The 22,848-nt window shown below is 38.7% G+C and overlaps 1 protein-coding gene across 1 annotated transcript in view; it reads right to left on the reverse strand.

Annotated features, from left to right (window-relative positions):
• LOC101796210 (formin-F) overlaps window positions 1–20,610 on the reverse strand; it is an 89,127-nt gene extending 68,517 nt beyond the window's left edge. The window contains exons 1-2 of the mRNA XM_072026487.1: window positions 20,525–20,610; window positions 6,605–6,749 (exon numbers count right to left, since the gene is read on the reverse strand). Of these exons, the coding sequence (XP_071882588.1) occupies window positions 6,605–6,652 (48 nt within the window). The 5' untranslated portion in view covers window positions 6,653–6,749; window positions 20,525–20,610. The remainder of the gene's footprint in view (window positions 1–6,604; window positions 6,750–20,524) is intronic.
• Between the last annotated feature and the right edge of the window lie 2,238 nt (window positions 20,611–22,848).

Raw genomic sequence — 22,848 nt, forward strand, 5'->3', positions numbered from 1 at the left:
TAGTAAACAAAGATATTCTTTCTTTTTCAATCTTTTCTGCACAAAATCAACTGAGGTAGACTTGGAATTCAAAATTTCTGGTAAAAAGAATTTAGAAAGCAAAACCAGAAACGAAGCATGGAGTAAACTTATCCTCATAGATAAGTAAGTGATTTGTGTGTTTGTTTATAAATCTTGTCATGCAAAAAAAATCAACCAAACATACTGCTTGTCATAATGAAGTGTACTGTGTTATATTTTTATGTAATATACCATGTATTCAGTCAGAAAGGTATATTATACAACACAAAGACAGATCTCTACATATAAAAGATGCTCCTAAATTTAAAAGAAATCATTTTTATGTAGACCCTGTCGATATATTTCCAGGTTTGCTACCCAATATGAGGTGGGGAGCTTTATTTTTCTTGCCACTGTGACTATGCAGCTTTTCTTTTGCTTCTGAGCCAAGGATGCGTAATCACTAACTGTGATCATCTGTTCTGCAAAAGCTATCACAGGGACCATTAACCACCTTCATATCCCTCATTTGAGAAAACAGCTCTAACAATTCCAGTAATGAAAAACATTTGTATATGGTTATGTAAGTCTAATGCTTAAATAAGCTTTATGGGATGCTAATCATCCAGATTTTATACAAGATCATATGTAAAATAAATGAATGTATGATTTAATTTATAATGATGAGCCATGTAAGTTGTATAAGTTTGGAGAGGGTGGAGGCAAAAAAGGAGATTTGGGTAGATTTGGAGAAGCTTTTAAATGTCCAAACAGATTGTGTAAATTGAAATGAATGTCTTGGTTTTTGTTTGTTTGTTTGTTTTTTAATTCACAACTAAAAAATAGGAAAAGGCTGGAGGTTTCAAGAAAATGATTTTCAACCACCAGATTGGCCCTGGCATTTTCATTCAGGAGTCAGAGCATACCGTATAGCTAATCTTGGGGCAGAGACCAAAGGGCTTGTCATTTTAAAATGTTACCCATGAGCCCAGCCTGTATCTCCTGAAAGACACAAGTGACTTTCTCAGCACTAAAATCATGAAAAGAGGTTCACCTTAGCAGCACAAAAACTAAGGAAAATGCCTACCTACTGCATCACGTAATAACCTGAGCATTCAGTTCCAGGAGAGGGAATAGCAAAGGTAGGGCAATGTGTCCATCATCAGCAAATAAAAAAAGTAGTCTCGAGACATATTTTTAAGCAGAATCACCTAACATTCTCTAAAAACAATGTTCTTCTCTCAAGCTGGTTTGAGGGGGTTTCCCACTGCTTTCTGTGACACCTGTTGCAGAAGGTACTTACAAGCAAAATTTGAGTAGGAGATTCTCTTTTGGTTTCTGATTGCTTTTCTGTCTCTCTTTGCCAGCTGTGCAACAGCATTTTCAACCCTGTGCTTTTCTAGACATCAAGTGCAACCTCTCAGCTATTACTCTTCTCCTCTGTACTGGTGGCCAGTTTAAATTAAATTATAGGGGAAAGATAAATTAGTCACCCCAATTCCTGAGCAGCATTTGACACAACTTCCCTGTTTAATGTCATGTGTAACAAATGGGAACTTCACAGGAAAAACTCTGAAAAATAAAAATAAAAATAATCCATATATACAACTGATGCAAACCTGCCATTTCTATAAATATACCTACAACTGTGTTTCAGAAGTTCATACGCATACTGCTGTGTTATTGTTATTGACCAAAAAAAAAAAAAAAATGTGTACAGGTATAATTAAAATCTTTATATGGACTAATGTACCTTACAGTGTACAGAACAACCATTAAACACAAGTTAGGTAAAAGCAATTAATAAAACACCAAAGTGAATTATGTATCAAACATAAGAAATCCCCATTGGTCAAAATCAGATTCTATAAAGCAGAAAAAAAGTGCATTGTGAATGTTAAATTTGGAAGCAAGTGTATATTTGTGTACAAAGTGACAGTTGCATATTTCAATTGTAAAAAGCTTTTACTAATGAATGATTGTTCTCTTATGGTAACTTCATATCTATCAGAAAGCATCAGCCTTTTCCTTTCTACTAAGGAAGCTGAGTTGAAAGTGAGAGCAAATGCAAGCAGTTGACATGTGGGTGTAATAACAATGCAAACATTGTTTCCACAACTGATTTGTATAATTTAGCCTTATTATGGGTGATCTGGCATTCAATTTAATAATTCTATCATATTATTATTATCTAAAATGCATATATTCTTTTGCTTTTAAAAAAAGTATCTGAAAATCATAAGCCAGATATGTCATAAATTCTGTTACAATGTTAATGACTATGAGAACATAAATCTTAAATTAAAAGGTAGGTGAAATGGAATGGCATTGGTAAGAAAAGCAAATTTTCATAGGGCAGTGATTTTCTCTTGAGAAAAAATACTTTTTTGTTTCTTATTTCGTTTCCTCAATTTCTATGGGCAGGTAGTAATTACTTACAAAATCTGTTGAAATGGAATCATGCATGCGTGGAATCAGAGTGCACACAGAAGTTACTAAATATTCTTTTTAAAAATGAATTCAAGTGGAAAAACATGATGTTCTCAGAGTTTCAATTCATCATTTTCTTCCCTCATCTCATATAATATTCATTTAAACAGGTTTAGGTTCGATTTCTACCTCTGGTTATTATACAGTGTCACTGGGAGCTGACATGTCATCATGACTTCACAGTGCAAAGATCTTTTTTGTATTAAAATAAATTCTTTGCTGGCTGACAAAAATAAAAACTATGACAGATGTGCTTAGTGGGCTCATATGTATTTCCAAAGGCAATCACATAAATGATAGAAGGGAAATCTTGCCTCCAACCTGCTCCGAAAAGAAATCATTTTATTATGGTGTCCAGGAACAACAGCTTCCAGTTGGCTTGATGGGAGTTAGTCCTAACCTCTGCTAACTCCCAAAGGGGCAGAAAGAAACCTCCGAGGCATACTTGAAAATGTTGCCCTGTAGCTTTGGCCTCTATATTTAGACATCCTTAATTTTAGTTAATTTAAACCTATTGTACATGTAAGGGTTAAATGACAAGCCAGGAATATCCTTGAAACTTGAAGCCTACAACATGCAGAATTTTAAGGCAAGAAAGGCCAAATAACAATGTTATTTGGAGTGAAATATTCACTATCTAAATTCTGTATGATAATGCAAGTACATTGAAAATCAATGTTCTCTCTGTTAATGAGACAGGGTAATCAAAAAGAAACTAATTATTGCTTAGATATGTAGGATTTGAAATATCATTTTTTGACCTAAGTGCCGTTTCTTACAAGAATCTAACAATAATGAAATTACTGACAGTCCAAATGTACAAGAAATATTCAAAGCCAGCCCAATTACTATCTGAAAAACAACATGTGAAGAAGTAATCACTGTTGTACTCAACACTTTCCTTTTGCTTTGCTTAAGGAAAAAGAACTAGTGTGCGAGGCTTTGTTTTTCTTGGTTTTGGCTTACAGACCAGAAAAACACTTAATTGGTACTGTGGGCAGAAGAATCTTTTGAGTACTTCCCTGATGTTGCCCACTCCTAAATTAATTGAATTTCTTCTTTAGCCACCAAAACATACCGATCACAGGTTTCCATCTTTCAGGGTTGTGTAAAGCATAGGGAAGAGATAGGAAAAGATGTAGGGGAGCATTTGTTAATTAATGTGAAATAGTGAAGCTGGCAGAGTTGGCAGGAAGGATATTTTGTTCAGGGAAGAGAATTTTCCAGATACTAACAGGTCAGAGACAGCTCAGGGAAGAAAAGAAAAAAGAAAAAAGAAAAAAGAAAAAAGAAAAAAAGAAAAAAAAATCTAGGATAGCTGGAGCTATGTTTTGTGTTTTGTTTTCTTAAATACGCTCCCTGTGGAAATTTGCTTTAATTAAAAATTATTCTGATATATGGAAGTAATACTTTACTTCTAATGTGACAGTTACTCCCAATTTGCTGTATAATTACTCGTTAGGAAAGCCAAATATCTTCCTAGGCATATGCACAAATATTGTTATTTCAAAAAATATTTCACTAATACACTGCCCATTTTTTTGGTTTCCTGGAATCTGGTAAGAGAACAACATATAACACCAGCTTTTAACATTTCTTTTTCTGAAGAGATAAGTAAAATAATGCAGCTCTGTAAACAGTGAAAGCTTTTCATGCTCAAAAGCCACCACTTCAAAGAACTTTAAGCAATCAGATTTTCTGAATAAAGGAAAATATGGAATTAACATAACTAAGAATATACTTTCCACATTTATGCAGCAGTGTATACCAGATCATTAAGACATCTGCATAGTGAGCAAGCATGTGTTTAAAAGAAAAAAGTCTTTTCTTAGAGGGAAGAAGGTGTTGGAATTTGAACAAGCCTTATCTTAATGAGAAACTGTCATTACAAAATATGTTGTTGTTTTTTAATCATTTAAAAGTTACAGGATTATCTTAATGTTGTACCAATGTCATTTTCAAAGGTCTTTTGTTCATATTGTAAATCCAACAGCATCTTGCCCGTTGTGTCAGTACTTATGTAGTCAGACCCACACTAGCTGTATATATTCATGGTGTTTAAGTACCTAAAACATGCTCTTTCACATCCTACAATAAGTAATTCCCAGGTAAAAACAGCACTTGGGAACTTCCCTGTCATCATGAGTTATGTAATGTGTACACATTTACCTTATACATGTGTGCCTTTTTACACATACACATATAAGCCCATACACTCATTTTCACCACGAAGGCATACTTTGAATCAATCACTGACAATTCATAGAAAATCTGGAATGTACTGGCTTTTACACAGTCAAGTTTGTTCTTCACATGTATGGAAGTGTAATTTGTTTGTGTTCTGCTAGTAAGAATTTAAACATCCTCTGTTTTGCTGCCATCAGTTATGTCTAGCTAGTTTGAATTAAAATGTGAAAAACAAATGAGATCCACAGATTTATAATGTCATTTTAAGACAAAGTGGCACAAGGCAAACTACAATTTACTTAGATTAACACTACCTAGTGTTTGTGGAAGCTTAAATCTCAACTCTTCTTTTCTAGAGCCTCTGTTAATCCAACTGCTGTTTCAATTTTTATCATCTTATTTTGTGGATCTACAAAATACAACATCTCTAGTAGAGAAATTAGAATACCAAAGCAATCTCCTCTTTGATTTTTCTCTGTTTTAGCCCCTCTGTGTATTTAAAGGCATATGGGGGCCAAATTTCTTCAGAGAGCTGGGATCTCTGAGTCCTGAAAGAAATAGGAACCTAACCATGAGCAGCACAACACCTGAACTGCTGAGTATCCCCTGGGAAAACGCAGCCTGCAGTTTGATTGCAAATCTAACCCAGCAGGTCAACATTTCTGAAGAGCTCAACATCCTATTTTGGAATAACAAAAAGAGTGGCAAGCCTTTCAAGCAGCCTGGCTCAGCTCCACAGCAGAGAACAAACCTGCAGTTTAAGCTCTGCGAGGCTCCCTGTGCAAGCGTGGCAAAGATGACGACTGACAATATACAGTGTGTCCTTCAAAGGTTTGTGCTTTTTTCCCCCCAGATTGTCACAAATCAGGCCACTCACAGATAGCCACCACAAGCATGCTGATGCTGCGAGCAACTTGCTGTGCCACACCACGGCAGGATCAGGGGCACTCAGCAGAAGTGCTGTCTCGCAGAAGTGTTGAACTCAAACAGATCTAATCAGCAGTGTGGACGGGGCTGTCTGCTCCACCTGGCCTGAAGTGTTTATAGACAAAACCAATACGCTAGAGTTTCCCTGACATTCATGCTAATAAACTGTGGAAGCAAATCGGCATTACAAAGCAAAACAACAGGTAATTGCCATAGACATGTACTGCAAAACAACCAATTTGCCTGTGATTTAAATGAAAAATTACTATTACTCTGCCTTCATTTGCTATCTTCTGTATCAGAGCCTGTTATTAGTCATATTCCTGGTCCACAGTCCAGAAATAAATGAGTTTAATACTGAGCAGGAAGTGGGTATGTTGGTATAATAACCTAAGTGTGTATATTTTTGTTGGTTAATTGCTTCTTTTCAAGAGAGGAAGGTTATGGAGCCATCATGCACCTAGCTTTGACAAAAAGCTGTTTTGGACAGTCAGACACTACCACAGGAAATGATAGTTCAAGTAGATGGGATTATCATTGGATGCAACACTGTACGTTAAATGACAATTAGACAAGTTTCTTATTAAAAAATAATAATAATAATAATAATAAAAATAATCAATTACCTCTTACTGTCAAGCTCATGGAAATTAAGGGTTTCTTGACACCATGCTGTGAAATACTTGCAGGTTTTTTTTTCTATTCTGCATTAGCAAATATTTCAAGCCCTGACTCATTACACTGGTTAGCTTCAGACCTTCAAATAACTTTCAGTAACAGTAACTAAAATGTCTGAGGATTCCCAATCCCAACAGAGTGAATTATTAATGGAGGGAAAAATCCTGATCACTAAAAATCCTCTGCTGAAAAATTGTCACAATCATGTGACACTTGTGCCCCACTGCCAGGGGCTCTCCATCCCATTGCCAAAAAATATTTTTCAACAAGGACTTTGAAAACTCAGTCAAGTGCATATCAGCTGTACCTTTCCCATACTTACTTCAGGAAGCAACGATTTGTGCATTTGTTGTCTCCCGACTGCTCTCATTTATAACATGCTGACATAATCCCAGGTTCATGCTTCTAATTCTACTGTTCTTGTTAGAAGAGGTGTTACTTTTGGACAATAGATGATCATCTTCTCTCTGGGGTGCAGAAAAAAAAAAAAAAAGAACAGATGCTGTGAGCCTCACAGTGTTGTTTCTGAACAACAGGAAGAGGTCATCCAAGCTCGCTCCAATTTACTCAGACTGTGCTAACCTAAAAACCTGCTCATGTCAGAGATGTTGTTGCTTAAGGCATGCCATCATGCACTTGAAAGGATTTGTTTGTTTGTTTGTTTGTTCCAGATAACTAAAAGAAGGCTATGACGATACTGCCATCTCTGTAAACAAAAGCAGGCTTCCTACACTCTCCAAAATTGTCTAACACTAAAAATTACTGCTACCAAACAGTAATGTGACAACACTACAGAATGGGAGATCAGCAGAACTGTCAAGTTAATGTGAGGGATCTAACCTGCAGGACATTCAGGACACTGGTAATTTGAAAGAAGGACTGTGACTTAACTGGCGAATATTTCATGCTGAATTTGTTGCAAGAGATCTGTTTTCCACAATCTGTCAAAATATCTCAATGTATCCCCAATATTTCAAAAACACTGGGGGGCAGTGTTTGTTTTGTGGGTTTGTCTGTTGTTTTTGTTTTTTTTTGTTACACTTCTAGTGACATCGATACACTGATCTGTTAAAGACCAGCACATATGCTTTCCTGGAGTAGCCTTCTTAATGCCCCTCTTTCTTCTCACTCTCTTTACTTCTCACCCAAGGGCTAAACTCAAATTTTTATGAAGATATTTCTGTGCTACGGGGATGAGGACATGACTCAGAGTAGCACGGTCAGAAAACGCAAAAAATTCAAAGAACCATGCAGATCCACTTCCCTTCTCTTTTAGGACCTAATAAAGCAAAGCCCTGGAGAATGTGTTTGATTTTAACACCTCTGCTATCAGCAGCAAGGATCTTTCTCCCAGAAGTTGCAGTGATAGGAGGTAATTGGAGGATTTAATGTCAAGCAGTGTTTTCAAGGAAAACCTGTTTTCAGGTACTTGCTGAGCACCATGCACATACTCATTCTGGTTATGTTGAGGCACTCGGTCAAGCACAGACCTGAGGGTGATTTTATCATCTTGGAATATAATTCACTAGCAAACATTTCTGGTTGCTGCAGTCCCAGAAAAAAAAAAAAATGGTTTGGAGTGTCCACCTGGTGCCAGATTGCTCAGCTCGTTACCAGCATGTAGGAAACAGAAACAAGCAATGAAAATCATTTGTGCAGATTGCTTTTCATTGTGGTGAAAGCAAAATTCTCCATTCAAGCCTCAAATCAAGCACTACTTCACTAATCACGGAAAAACTACAGATGGGTAAATATTGACAGCCATTGAGTTCTGTTGCACAACACAAGTAATTGCTCTCCACAACAAGAAAATGAGAGTGAGAAGTGCAAAAGAAACCTACTGAAGAAGTTCCAGCCTGGCCAACTGCAGGTGGAGCTTTGGAATGTGCCCAGAGCAATTTAGCAGGCTGTGTGTAAGCAGCCTGTGCACCAAAGAAAAAGAGAGGTGGCTAGAAGCATCCTATTGATGTGAAAACGTTCAGCTTCGCTCACATTAACAGAAACCTTCCCTCAACAAGAAATAACTTTGTGGCCCTGTCACTTATGTGAGTCCCCTCCTTTCAGGACAGAGACTGGGAGCAGGAAGGAACCCTTGTCCTTGTTCTCTTCCAGTACAAGACCCCTCACCATAAAATGATACTATACCATACTATATTACACCACACTACACAGTATTTCAAAACAATTAAGAAGTTAGCCACCAAAACTGAGGAATCCCTGTTATTTTGCTGCCTTTTACTCGCTAATCTACACAATGCTTAAGTAGAGGTTTTCAAGGTCTTTCAAAATCACAAAAGCATTCTAAGAAAAAACTCTTTTCCTTTTTCATAGCATCCAAAGAGAATTTTTCATATAAAAGTCAAGTGGTAGGCCTTCCTGATATCTTTTAGATGAATGGAAACGTTCCAGACAATAACATTTTTTGTTTCCTGTGCAGCTGACGTAGGAGATGTTATGGCAGACTAAAATCTAAGCCACTTGCAGTAACCATTTAATGCTTTAATTTTTTCCATTATATGTAATTTGGGACTCCTAGGCAGGGAAGTAGGGAGTGCATGGACAACCGACACAGCTAAAAGCTTTGCAATTAGCCGAGTATGTAGTTCAGTGCAATTAACATTAGAATGTGTTTGGTTTTATAGTTTTTTAAGCCAGCTCTGGAAGCAGCATGTACACTTTTAGAGCAGTTTAAGCACTACAATACTCTCAAAACTCCCATTGCAATGGGGAAGCTCTGAGGTAGGTTTCTTGCCACTAGCATCATTGCAATTATAGTTGCCCTGATGCTATCAAGTGTAGGGAGAAAAATGGGGATCTTTGATTTTCTGTCTTTATTTGAAACCAAGGGCATTTCTCCCTCTGAAAGCCTCATCCCTGAAGATGAGGAAGCTTTACTAAAGAAGTGATGCAACAAAGTGGTGACTTGCTAATCCTCGGTCGCACTACTCTGTGCCACGCACACAGATAAAAGACTTAAGAAAAATCATTAATACATTTTGAAGTGGAACATATGTGCACATCTTCTGGGCATTTCTACCTGAGGTTTCCTTTGAAGTGACTCTGCACCCCAGATGCTGACCACTGCTGGCAAGATAGCAAAACTCCTCGTACAACATGTAGGAAAATTAGGTCCCTAAACAGGAGTATAGATCCTTCAACAGGAGCCCTCCAGCTTTTAGACTCACACAGAAATGATCAGACCATCCTTCTCTTACTGAGGCTAACCAGTCCTGTAGGAGCAATAAAAGTTACAGCATGGCTTCTAGGAATAGAGCTAGCTGCCATTTAAATATTTTGCATTACTATTAAGGAAAAAATCAGACTTTCATAAGTGTCATAGCCCAGTTAGAAAAATGAAGCAATAGGCAAAGATACAACACGCTGTGTGCAGTAACAGCTCAGAAGGAAATGCGTGTTGTCTTAATTCTGAGCCCAACATAGCATCCATGTTGTTTTGTACAAACTACTGCTTTGCCAGCTTTCCACAGTGTTTGTTATTCTTTTTGCAACAGAATTGATCATTTAACTGCATCTGATGCTCTGCTTTTATGTGCTGTCCCCTGGCTGCTGCAGCCTTCTCTTTTCAACATTTTCCCCACAGAGCATCCTTAATTAAATTACTCTGTGTTGTATACAGACTGCAAAGGGACGGGGAGCTAGAGCTAGCACACAGCTTGCATTCGAGCAAGGAGGAAGCCAGAAAAGTCTGGCTGGAGAATGGTGTAACCCCCACGCTGTAGGCACAGGTCTTCCTGTGCGAACAGAAAACTTCCAAACACAGAGTACCTGGCTACAACTAACCACTAACAACACTGGAAGCAGGGTGGTGCTAGGGATTTCCAGCCAAAAACAAAAATATATTTGCTTATCAGAAGGTTTGGTTTGGTTTTGGTTTGGTTTGTTTCACATAGGTGCAATGCAATGTTTCCATCTGTTTATTGGTTTATTTAACCTGATATTGTTGCTGGTAGTTAACCTTTAATCTAGCAGTTCACCCAGAACAGAGAAGTTAATTGCTAAACACATTTCCCCTCTTTTTTTTTTCTTTTTTTTCTTTTCTTTTTTTTTTTCTGCTGGTTGTGCGAAGGTCAGACATGGAGTGTGGAAGGGCTAGTCAGTATAGTTGTGCTACTTTTCTGTAGTATGTTGTTAGTGGATGTTCTGGACATCACAGCCAGGGGAGGAAAGGAGGGGGGGAAAAAAAAAAAAAAGAGAGAGAGAGAGAGAGAGAAAGAGAGAGAGAGACCTTTGGCAAAGCTCAGAAGCAATTAATAATGTTTGAGACATTTTGTTGGTGTTACAAAGGAGAGCCACTGCCCTTTATTCTGCAGTCGTCTCACAGGCACGCCACCCAGCACCCTCTCTGCTAACCTGCCCCCAGATATAGCCCAGGAAGCTCTGTGTGGCCCAAGGAGCCGCTCCGTACAGGAGCTGTGTGCAGAGCTGTAGCTAATGAGCACGGTTACAGCACTGCAGCCTAGCGGAGGGTGTGCAGCACGGGGAGGTGACTGGGTGCGCTCCAAGTGACAAAAGTGAGCTCTAATGCTCAGCCGTAATTCCCATGATTCCCAAAATGTTCTTTTAGTTGTTGTGTGTCCATTTTTATTATTACTTAGCAGACAATTTGTTAATGAGCCTTATAGATGGAGCTGGAAATGAAGAGCTGGGTCACTTCCTCAAAGACAAACACGCCGCTGCAGACTGCAGACTTCGGGCACTCAGCTTCATCCACTGCTCCCTGCCTGCCACATGAAGCCCTTATTTCTGTGACAGGGGAGAGGACAAGAACTAGCTAGAGCACCTTGTCAGCCCTGCTGTTTCTGTGGCAAGAGTCTGCCCCTGAGAGTTATAGTTGATTCTGAAAGAACTTGTGCAATCTTTCCCATTATTTAGGCGATGCCTAGTAAATATGGCAGGTGCCTCCTTTAGGAGAGGCAGCAGTTAGTAGCAGAGCATCTCAGGAAATGACACATATAATGGAAAATAAAAATCCTTGGGAAAAGAATAACCCAGGCTTGCTAAGAACCTGCCAGAAGATGCAGCTAATCAGGGCAATTGTTAGCACGAGCAAGCTAAAGCCTGCTAGTTCAACCTATTTATTGGGCTTCTAGATGCAAAACTGAACTATTTACATTAACTTAGACTTCTCAAGTAATTCCCAAATTCCTTCAAGAAGTTCAATCCAAAGATTTAAAATCTCCTGTCCCATTCCCTTCCTCCTCCCAGTTTCCAACAATTCTGCCCTCATGAAGAATAGCCCTGTATCACTTGAACTTTAGTGGGAAGTTTCTCACAGTGGGACAGCTTTGCATATTGATTTTTTTGCTGAATGAGATTAATCAGAATGAAGTAGATAAAGGGAGATAAATGAGAATGAACTCATCAGCTTAATCAAAATAATAATTTAGCCACATTACAGTTCTGACAGAAATAATACCCAATATGTGAAGTACCGTATAATTAGACCTACTTTCAAATAATACTCATGTTTCTAACAATCTAGCTAACACAAGTGCTTAGTCATTGATTTATGCAAATATAATGATTCTATTCTCATTAATGAATGTTGAGAGGAAACGGCAAAATATATTAAAATTAATGATATGCAAGGTAAAATACATGGCGGTGACTGCACTTTTACCAGCCTAAATCAGGGCAAACAGAGTCAAGCAAGACCAGTCAGCTCTGGCACACCTCAGCCACAGAGCTTTAGGACCCTTGCTTAACCTAAGGAAAATGAATGGGTTTGGTCCTCAGTTGCCCTGAGTGGAGTCTGATTCCCTTTCCCATCCCAACTAAGAGGAGTATGTGACTGTCTGTGTGGTGCTTAGCTGCCTGCCAGGTTAAACCACAACACACCTGTTGCAGGTCCTACTCTTTTCAGAGAAGACGGGATTGGATCTACAGGATATGATGTTTACAAAGTGTGTCGTAAAAAGCAATAAAAGGAATCCAGCATATTTTTAAGAGCAGAGGAGAACAGAAGTTCATCAAATCTAAGATAAATATACATAAAATATATTTCACAATCTGATCATCAAATAAGACTCATCAGAATCATCAGAATGGAGAAAAAAAAAATAACTAGGTGCACATCAGATTCTGAATTAATCAATTTTGCTGGGCTCAGCCTAGAATTGAAATGATCTTGTCTGTGTACGACTAAAGGTTACTGCTTTCACAATTCAAACAGAAAAATGTATTCATCAAAAACATATCTATTAGCTTCACAATAGTGAGCACTCTATGAATCCGAAGATGTTTCTTAGGAATAGGTAATATGGAACACTTACCTAGAAACTAGATAGCTGACAATTTTCAGAAACAATTACTCAATTTACTAGCAAACATTTCTTCTTTCAGTGCTCTGGTAGGAGAAGTTGGCTGTACTTACACACCAATGTGTGTATTTTTGCAACACTATATGCTTATGTATTTTTAATTTTCTGGTAACTTTTCTTTATATCATTTTAGATAATCCATTAAATCCATAACAATGTTATTTACATAGCCTTGTAAATCAATCTCCAACATAATGTACCAGCATTTCATATACATCTTTTTATTCAGCCCCAAAGCATTTCAATAAAGAGCAAGAGCAATGATAATGCACTGCGTTGTGCATCACCATGGCAATGTTTCAGAAAATAGCTTTTATTTGGGGTCAGAAACATCAAACATTCTAATAGATTGCAAGTACGGAGTTCATCTTGATACAGCCTAAAATTATCATGCTCTAACTATCATACCCTCAGTTCTCAAGATTTGCGCAGAAGGCGATATTTAGACAAGAGTGCTGATAGATGCTGAGGGAATTTAGACCTTCAAGACATAGGGCACATTCAGAAAGTCTGTGAGTAGGTTTAAGGTCCAGTTTCCCAGAACAATGCTTTTGAAGTTTGAGCCAACCTATATCAAAATGCAGAAATATACCTTAAAAGACGAAATTCTTATGGATCACTTGCTTCATCACTCAGTCCTTCACTTCTCTCCACCTGCTGGAAGAGAAGAGAGCGACGGCCGTATCTGGCTGCAGCTCGGGAAAAGGGGCTCTTTCTTTCCAGCATTCGAGATTTTCCTGTTTATCTATGTAACTTAGTCTTGGTGCTCAACTCCCTGTGCCATTATATGGCAATAGATTGTATCATCAGAGGATTGCAGAGTTATTTGTATTATTAAAACAAGGTGATGCCCAGTGCCTTGTGCAGCACGGTATCATTTAGGAGCTAAGGTTTTCATTCTTTTCACCCGCTTCTGACACCTCTTGGCTCAGTTCTCTTCGGATAATCTCTGGATGCTGCAAATAGCCCTGGTGTGTCCTGGGCAGAGCCTGGACATGGTTTCAAGTCCTTCAGGTGCACTATTTTAAGCAGGTTCCTATCTGAAGGTTTGTGCAGTTCAGCCCTCCACACTCCCAGACCCCCCAGAAAGGGGGGGTCTCAGCTCCAGAAAGGCGTAATGACAAGAAGGTGAGTGCTTAAGCAGAGGGAGTTTTGTTGTGTGGATTTTGTTGCTGTTTTGTTTTTAAACACAGATAATTACGTTTTATTAAAAAAAAAAAAAAAAAGAGGAAAGAAAAGAAAAAAAAAGCCTGCTGGGGGTGGGGAGGGGATGAAGGGTCAGGGTCGATGGGTTCCTTTTCTCTTTCTCTTGTACGGGACCTTCACCCCTTGAATCAAAGGAACAGTAATCATTTAAAGCCCAGCGAAGTTCCTTCCTGCCTTCTCTCTCCATGGCCATGGACTGGTCTCTCTTCATAGGAAGAGTCCCTCTTCAAAACCTCTTCTGATTCTTCCTTGCTGTGTCTAGGCACAGAACCTCAGTGTCCTCCAACATCAAGAGGCTGTTGTGCTGTGCAGATAGGCTGGTAATCAAGGACTCAGTGGCATAACTTTCACTCAAGTCACTCACACAAGTAATTGTTAAACGCTTTTCCAAAGCTAGCAACATGCTGAGATCAGTTTTGTCATCGCAGGGTACAAAAGTACAGGTAGAATATAAAATGGAAGAAAGGTACAGAAAAATGGATGTGGAGGAGGCAGGGAGTCATCATTTGACAGTTATGGCCCACTTGTCTGTTCTTTTATGTCTACTTAAAAAAAAAAAAAGGCAAATATGTGAAGTAAGAAGCGTATTCTGCTTATGTTACTTTGGTAGAGGGGTAGGCACACTTCGAGAGCTACTGCAAGTTGTCATCAATGCAAGTACTATAGACAAAGAAGCAGATGATCTTAGAGTGACACAAAGAATTCATCAGCAATATTTAACTGCAGATTGAGAGTGATTCAGATCCAGAATATGTAAAAGATAGATGTCAAGTTAATGGAAAAAATCATATTACAGTCATCACTGGTTCTTCCAAAAGTAGATGTTTCTCATCAACATATTCTTTTATGAATACAAAAATAATTGTGATGATAAAAATTACCTTCAGCAATATGCAAAGCAAGGAAATAGATGTAGTTTTACAAACACTTTCCAGGCTACATTCTCATGCAGGTATATCAAGTGAAACATGAAACATTTTGTACACTACCGTCAGCTCTGTAAGAGGAAGAGATGATTTATTCATTAATACTCTGCAAGACTATGACAACTTCATGGAAAACCTGGGACTAAATATGAGCTTTGCTGTGAAGAGAGTTGCAGGATCAGACACTTGTTTCCTCCCTCAAGATATTTTGGGTGCACTGAATATCAACATATAAACCACTTCTTCACCTTACTTATTCCATTATTAAATGAGTGGCTGTTTGTCTGATTTCTGAGAGGATGGAAAAGCTTACAAATGCATTAAATAAAGTATTTTTATTTAAAGCCAAAAGGGAAAGCAGCAAAAACCTTATTAGTAAGAAATCCTTGAATATAAATGTCAAGGTCCCAAGCCACATAAAGTGTAGTGATTTCCAATTAAAGCTGTTGTACTGGTCCACAGATTTCCCTAACTATGTTCAGCACTCAGGCTACTAGCTTTCTCAGCTTCATGCTTTATTGAATTTTAAATACCAAGAGATTTTACAAAATTGAAGTTCCAGTGAACATGAGAAGATTGTCCGTGTCATTTTATTCAGGATACAACTAATAAAACAGAAACTCTGGGCTACAACAAAATATATACCTGCGAGCACATAGTAGTCTTACCATATGGCTTATGAAAGAAAGCGAATAATTCTGAAACCCTTTGGAATCAGAAGGGGACAAATCTGCTAATCAGACTTTCTCCCATAGTCATACTCACACACACACAAACCCCAGTATTCATTACAGACTATTCATCTAGTTTTCTTTTCAAGTTGCCGTAATCTCTGAACATGGAAATGTGCAACCTTTAAGTCCTTTCATATTAAGGCAGATATGGGGATGGTAATGCTACAAGTTCAGTAATATTTATTAAATGAAAGACTATATTTTAGAAGAGAAAAATGTTTGGGTCTGGTCTGTGATCTTCAACAAATGCCCAGGAAGCCAAACATTTTCTCTGAAGGACATTATTGTGCCCTACTAATACACAAATGTTCCAACTACAGAAGAAAAATACAAAGCTATCACCTGGTAGCCTACAGCAGGAATGAGCAAGACAAGGTTGTTTTCTCAATTATCATCAAGCAGTTTTCCTAATAACAAAGGTTTCTTCCTTCATTTGGAGCTTTTCTAACTACAAAAATACAAGCCTACAATATGGGTCCAAATTTGAGACTGCATAAGGTTGCTGCTTCAGAAATGCAATTCAGATGTTGATAACAACAAGCTCCACATAATATAGGTTCCAGAGGAAATTAGTCCAATTTTTATCTTCAGTCCCATTTAGATTTCTGGAAGTAATTTTTAAGCATTTTTTTTTAGCTCCAGTGGCTTATGCAACAGCAGGTATTGTTAACCTAGATGGGAACCATTTTTCTACCTAGCATTTTACATCATTTAAAAGAATTGCCAAGCATGAATATACAGCTTAGAATTTCAATTTGATTGGTATTGTCCCCTAAAGTACATTCTGTGAACTGATTATCTCCTCATTCCTCTATATAAAGATTTGAAAAGTCCCAAGGATTTTTTAAGCATTTCTTGCAGCACATGCTCAGTTTGCCACAAGGTCAGGCCCTAATTGCCCTGTTTGGCAACCTGTACCGAGGCACATGTTGGCATGTGCTACCACCATCACTATTTTATATCTGCTCCACAGTAAAAGGGAAAGTTTCTGAAATGAGTGCATTTTCCCTGTTGCAGTTCCCCCATTCCAGATGGTGGTGATCTGCTCAGAGCAGTTCAAATGAGCACGCAGGAGATGCTGCCTGCAGGGCTGGAAGCGTGGTAGCCAGGCACAGCCAAAGCTGCACCTCTGCAGAGCCTGTCCTGGAAATGCATCCTCCTGCACCTAGTGTGAAGATCCTATTCCAAGGGAAATTGCTCTAAGAGAATGGGTTATCATAAAGTCAAGACGATTTCTTTCCAATCTCACATGTGTAAAGTTGCTTATAGGTGGCTCAGAAAATGTACTAGATAAACTATTGATCTGGCGTCCGTACGCTTTGAAAAATTAATGTGTGACAATGATGTGTGAGAAAGTCTATTTAGGTATCACAGCAGGGTAACACTGTCACTAATCGTAAAGGACAGCTGACCCAGTTCTTAATTAACATTCCTAGTTGCTATTAGTTTCATCATATTCAGCACTGATGGTGGTATTCCAGCACTGAGCAACAGCGACCTGATTCAAAATGACACAGGCAAGGCATTTTGCAGATCTTGTTGAATTCGTCATTTATATTCACTGTTAACCACTCTTCCCTGGCAGCCGGGAATGAGATTCTGGTTCTTGAATCAATTCTGCCCCCTGTTCCCATCCCCTTCTTTCTCTGCCTTGCACCTCATGGTTACCCGCTGTAAACGCAGAGTTACTCAGAGGCACTGCACAGGCTGGTTTTGTTCGTTATCTCTTTGCAAGCTGCTTTATTATCCCAGAGCATTTGTGAGTGCTGAATGCCCTGATTTGTTACTTTGAGGATATGCCATCTCCTCAGAGCTGCAGAAAGGACCAAAGGGTTTATCTTTTGTTTTCCTCCTAACTTCCTGACTTTATTCTGACAGCAAAAAAAGAAGGAAATAATCTGAGAGGTTCACATGGCAAAGGACAGGACTATTGGCCAGAACCTTGTCTTAGAATACCTTCTTCTGAGACAAGATCAGAAATTCATGGCCATCCTGCAGAGCCCAAAGACAAAGAGACTGTTTCTGTTCTTATGTCCCCAAAATGACTGTGGGGCAGATAGTGTCGCCTTCTCTCCTGGCCTCAGACCCAGTGACCAGCTGGAGGGGCTGACAGGGTCGCTCCGGAGATCACCCCCCTTCCCGGGCTGTACCTCAGGTAGCTCTCTAACAGGTACCTGGGAAACATCCATCCTCTAGGAGGTAACCACCAAGAAGCATGGAGCGGGGCTGTGCAAGCCTGCATTTAGCTCAACTGCTGGCTGAATTGGAAAATAAAAGTAGCTGTTTGATCTGAATTGAAAATTAAAATGATTGTATTTTTCTTATGAAAAGGAGCTCAGGAAGTTTTATTTCAGACCAAATACTGTGGGTCCTGATTCCTGTTCTGTCATTTTCTAAACAAAATATCCCAGGCCAGCAACTTGCTTTTCAAAAAACTGCATGTATTTTACAATGTTAGTATAAAGGAAAGAGAAACTCCTTTGCCACTGCCACCCTTGCTGCAGGATGAAGGCTTCCCATTCTAACTCAGGTGTCTCTCTTTCTGAACAGGGGGCCTCAGCACCCTTCCCTCAGCTCTCTCAGGAATATGCAGAACCATTGCCCTGCCCTCTGCTTGTGTTCCCTGCAGTAGCTTAAGTCATTCTTCTACATGCACCACTGTGCTATGGAAGCATCTTTCCCCTGAGCATACTTAACTGGGTTAGCTTAGAAAGTCCCAGCTAACTTAAACACTCTGCTTTTAAAGAAAGACAACAGAGAGCACAAAGCAAGTCAAATAAACAGAACTTGTCATAGCCGAGCCATTTCCCTACATAGTTTGCAAGGCTAATACCTAACATCCTTCCATCTTCTATAAAATAAAAATAAAGAGGAGTCCATCAACACGCTACAAATCCAAGACAGATAATAAGGCAACCTAGATGTCACAAAAACAATCAGCCTTATAACAGAAAATTAGAAACTGTGATTAACTTTCTAAAAGGCTTTCAGATGCGGTAGACGATATTTAGAGAACAGACTAATGTAAACTGCTCATTTTCTCTTCCAGATGTGACAAAATGTTGTTTCTTTACATCCTACTCCAGTGACAAGAACAGGAGCCTTGTTTTTGAAGGGAAGATAAGGGAGTTGATGACAGTATTTTTTTAAACTCCCTCCCTTTGACTTCTATACATATTTTGGAAAAAGAACTTGTCCAAATTTTCAATTAATAACTGAAGGAAAAAATAATAATAATGTTAATGCTATCAGATACTTAAAACTACTTTAATTTAAACATGAAGGTAAAAGACAAATAAATCAAACCAACTAGAATAAATTCTGTCCTTTGGATGAACTGTTGTTTTCCAGTAAAATGATGATATCCACTACCGTATTCATTTATAAACAGTTAGTAGGAGAAAGGGCAGTATTTCAGGACAAAATTGTTTCTGCTCCCTCTGATCTAAGCCCAAGCTTTTTCTGTTCATTGAGGATTAAATCCTAACATTAAATACTAGCGAGGGAAGGCTGCAGTGCTTATCAGTACAGTTCGTGGGCACAGAGAGTGAATAGAGAGCAGAATTACAAATGCTTGTACAACTTCTGTCTGCATAGTGGTTTTCTGTCACAAGTACTTCATGCCTAACAAAGGCAGAATTAAACATCTCTGTGCATCGTTTTGGCAGTGTGTGAACTGCTTCATACTAGCTTTTCGCATCAATTATTTTGGCATTATCAAAAAAAATCCAAAAAATATGTTTATTTCCCTTCCATTCTTTAAATAGATTCTAATGCAATTCCCATGGAAACCGTGCTTACAACCACATGCCTAACATTTGTGGGTTCAAGCATTATCCAGCAACAACTCCAGACTCAAAGGGCTGTATGAAAAAGCTGAATTCACGTGGACTATGATCAGCAATTGATAAACACTGACGTTTATTTTCTTTGCGAGTCAGTACAGAACAGAACTGCTTAACCAAGTGAAGTTTATAGCACACAAAGTATCCTGTTAGACCTTTTTCTTCAGTATCATTCCTCTGCCTGCAGTCCTGTCAGAGGCTGCTGAAGGTTTCTCAATTACATAGGCAAAATTAGATTTTGTAACCCCGAAGATGAGAACAAAATATCTTATCTTCAGGTCAGCAAAATTCAGTTCTACTCTGGCATAAAAACATCTTCCCCTAAATCATCCTCTTTGGGTTATCTGTGGCACACATCCTTTAAAAATCAGACATTTCACAGACAACCAAGAACAAAGCAGGTGGTCCTGTGGGATGCCGATCATTTCTGATTATTAACAAACCCTCAGATCATCAAGGGTTCAGAAATTCTGAACCCAATTAGTAACAAAATAGTCTACTAATCTATTATTTTTCTTAATTATCTTAAAGGCATTTCCAGAAGGCAAATGAGCAGTCAGTATGTGGGAGGTGACGTACCCGGGAAACATCTAGGGTTTCCATAGGACTGAATCTGCTGTTATGGCAGACTGGTAGTTAAGGCATAGATCTCTGAAGGATAACTGGATAACACCAGTTTTATGCAATTGCATCACTATTAACTTCATTTAACTGCATCCAGCTAAACAAAGAGTATTTTCAGGCTGAGTTTCTTTAGGAGCTTTAGGAATCAGCTTATTTTTCAAAGCTCATCCAGGCTGCTGAAACAAGATCTGTTTCACAGGCTGCTTTTCTTCTGACCCCAATTTTATTTTATTTTTTCCTGTTTCTTCTTTTCTTTGAATGCTTAGTAAACTTTGTACAAAATCAAAGATTCTTATTGGTTTCAATTCTGTCATCTCTCCTTTCTGATTCCCCTTTTGTTCTCTTCCATTTTAGACACCAACTCTGGGTTTATGACAGTGCAATTGAGAATAACTTCCCTTAGTTTAATCAACTGAGAAGTAGCCCAGAATAAACAGATAATTTGTTAAATCCATGAATAATAAGTGAATTATCATGTACTATCCCAGAGGATAACGATATTGAAGAAAATGGGAAATAACGCAGCAAAATGGCTTTCCTCCCCCTTTTTCTAGCTCGGAGATTACCTTCTGAGCCCTCCTTCCTCCAGACTTGCTCCTGTAGCAGATTTTACACTGTGGTTCTTAAAAGTGCATTTTGGCAACTGGCTGCACGTCTGAAGGACGTGGAAAAAACCTTGTGCAGCAGCAGAAAACCTTCAGCAATTGAGCTGGTATCTGTCCATATTCCCAGCAGATATGCTCACATTTGGCAGCTGCTCCAAGTTTTAGTAGAAGCCACGTAACCACATTAGCACGGTATCAGGCCTGAAAGAATACAGCTTTTTTCTCAGCAGAGCTCATTAGCTCAGCACAATACAAAACAGCTACATGACTTCTGGTTATCTTGGAGCCCAAGCAGGTTGAGCTCCTATCAGTAAAATGTGCCGTAGGCCTTCGCAGTGAAAAAGAAAAACTCGCTCTCTTTTCTGTGCTGACACAGACACAGCCAGCCTTTTCCTAATGAGAACTAGGGAGTGATGCACGAGAACTGGCTGGAGACACAGCTACATTGCTCTAACAGAGCTCCTCAATGGCCCACATCTGCCCCATCTTCAATCCAGGGGAGTTAGCTGCATAACTCTTATAGAAATAACCACTTTGCAACAGCAACTTTTCATGGTTTAAACTGAACGATGAATCATAAATGCATTGAAGAAGCTGGTTCCCAAAACTAGCCCAGCTGTGAAAAGCCAGCAGTGCCATCCATTGACAGAACTTTGTAAGGCATGTGCTGGGTACAGGAAAAATATCTACCAGTGAATCATTCTGCCTCATTGCTGCTGCAGATAATTTGACAAAGTCTTTCTGCATCAGGCTCTGGTCCCAAACAAGTTCTTACAATGCCTGCTCTCAAGCAACAGCTGCCAGACACGTTAAAAGACTTCACTCATACTAGCAGAATATTTGCGTTCACACTTGTTGACTCATGATAGATGGGTGCTTGTGCCAGCTGTGTCTTCATCTAGTGTCACAAGAAGAACATGACAAGTCACAGGGTGGTCACATGCCCAGGGCCAAGAACAGGCTCCTTATTTTGTAGGATCTCAAAGCTGACAGCCCTATACAGAATGATGCTTTTATAGTGGTCCCTTTACAAAACAGCACCTGAAAACATGACACAAATCTTTCATAAGTGATAGATTACAGGCTTTAAAAGAATATTCCTCAAATTTAGGGATTGCTAGAAACACCAGCAGATCAGGAGGATGTTAAAAACTGTGGTTTGTAACCTTTAATGCTCTTTAGCTTGTATTATGGACTCCTCACATCTATTAAATGCTTGCATCAATGCAAGTAATACTATTTTTCTTTAAGGTTTTGACATTAAAAGCAGATACAATTCTGGCTGTCACTCACTTTGAAAGGCTTTGTCCTAGAGCAGCAACATATAACCAGCTGAAAGATGGGGAAAGAATTTCCAATAACCTCGTACAAATAAGGGCTAATGACTGTGTTTAGTAATTCATATCAGCCTTTTCTGAGTACGCTGCAGATTGAATATTGCATTGCACTGAGTTGTTTGGCCAGAATCTCATTATGGTATTACGAAGGGAGAGGTAGAAAAGAGGGTATCTGGCCTTGACTGTTACTTGTTTTGTCTAAATAAGCTGACAATTTGCTTTATAGCAATACTGGTGAGGAGCAAAGGGCAGGAAATCTGCACTTGAAAATCTAAATCATGGGCTGCAAAAACAGAATGTTATCAACTATTCACAGAGCTTTTATGCCTGAAGGAAAAGAGGACAACTGGCTTTTGTGTTTGTGAAAACAAGTTGAAATTGCTGAACATTTAGTAAAACAAACAGAAAATATGTCTCTTGCCTATTTTTTCCAATCAGTTCATTTGTGAGTCAAATCCAAAAGTAAATCTGCAGGAGTCTGTGGAAATTTGAGCATCCATGGGAATCAGAGAGAAGAGCTGAAAAACAGCTTTGAGGGGGTCTGACACAGACAGCAAAGCAATTCAGACATTCAGCTTCCAAATCTGTCACCATACAGTTTGACTTCACAAAATACCACTTAACCCATTATAATGGAAGCAGAAATTCAAAGAAATTCATCAGTAAATAGAACCATTTTGCATCCCTCTCTGTGTTATATTCATAAATAAAGGAAGTGGAATTATCACTGAATGATTAAATAGCCAGTGGAAATATTATCCCAATGCCAAACCCCAGGTTTCTGAATAGTTTGCACTTCACTGCAATGTAAACATCAATCTAAGGGTGGAAGATGATAACTTCTCCACAGACTGTAAATTCTTCAAGAATAGAAACTTTGCCAAGTATAACAATTAAAAAAAATAAAAAAATAAAAAAATAAATGAAAAAGTCTGTTTTCCAAACTGA

Source organism: Anas platyrhynchos, chromosome 21 (assembly GCF_047663525.1).
Source record: "Anas platyrhynchos isolate ZD024472 breed Pekin duck chromosome 21, IASCAAS_PekinDuck_T2T, whole genome shotgun sequence".
NCBI lineage: Eukaryota > Metazoa > Chordata > Aves > Anseriformes > Anatidae > Anas > Anas platyrhynchos.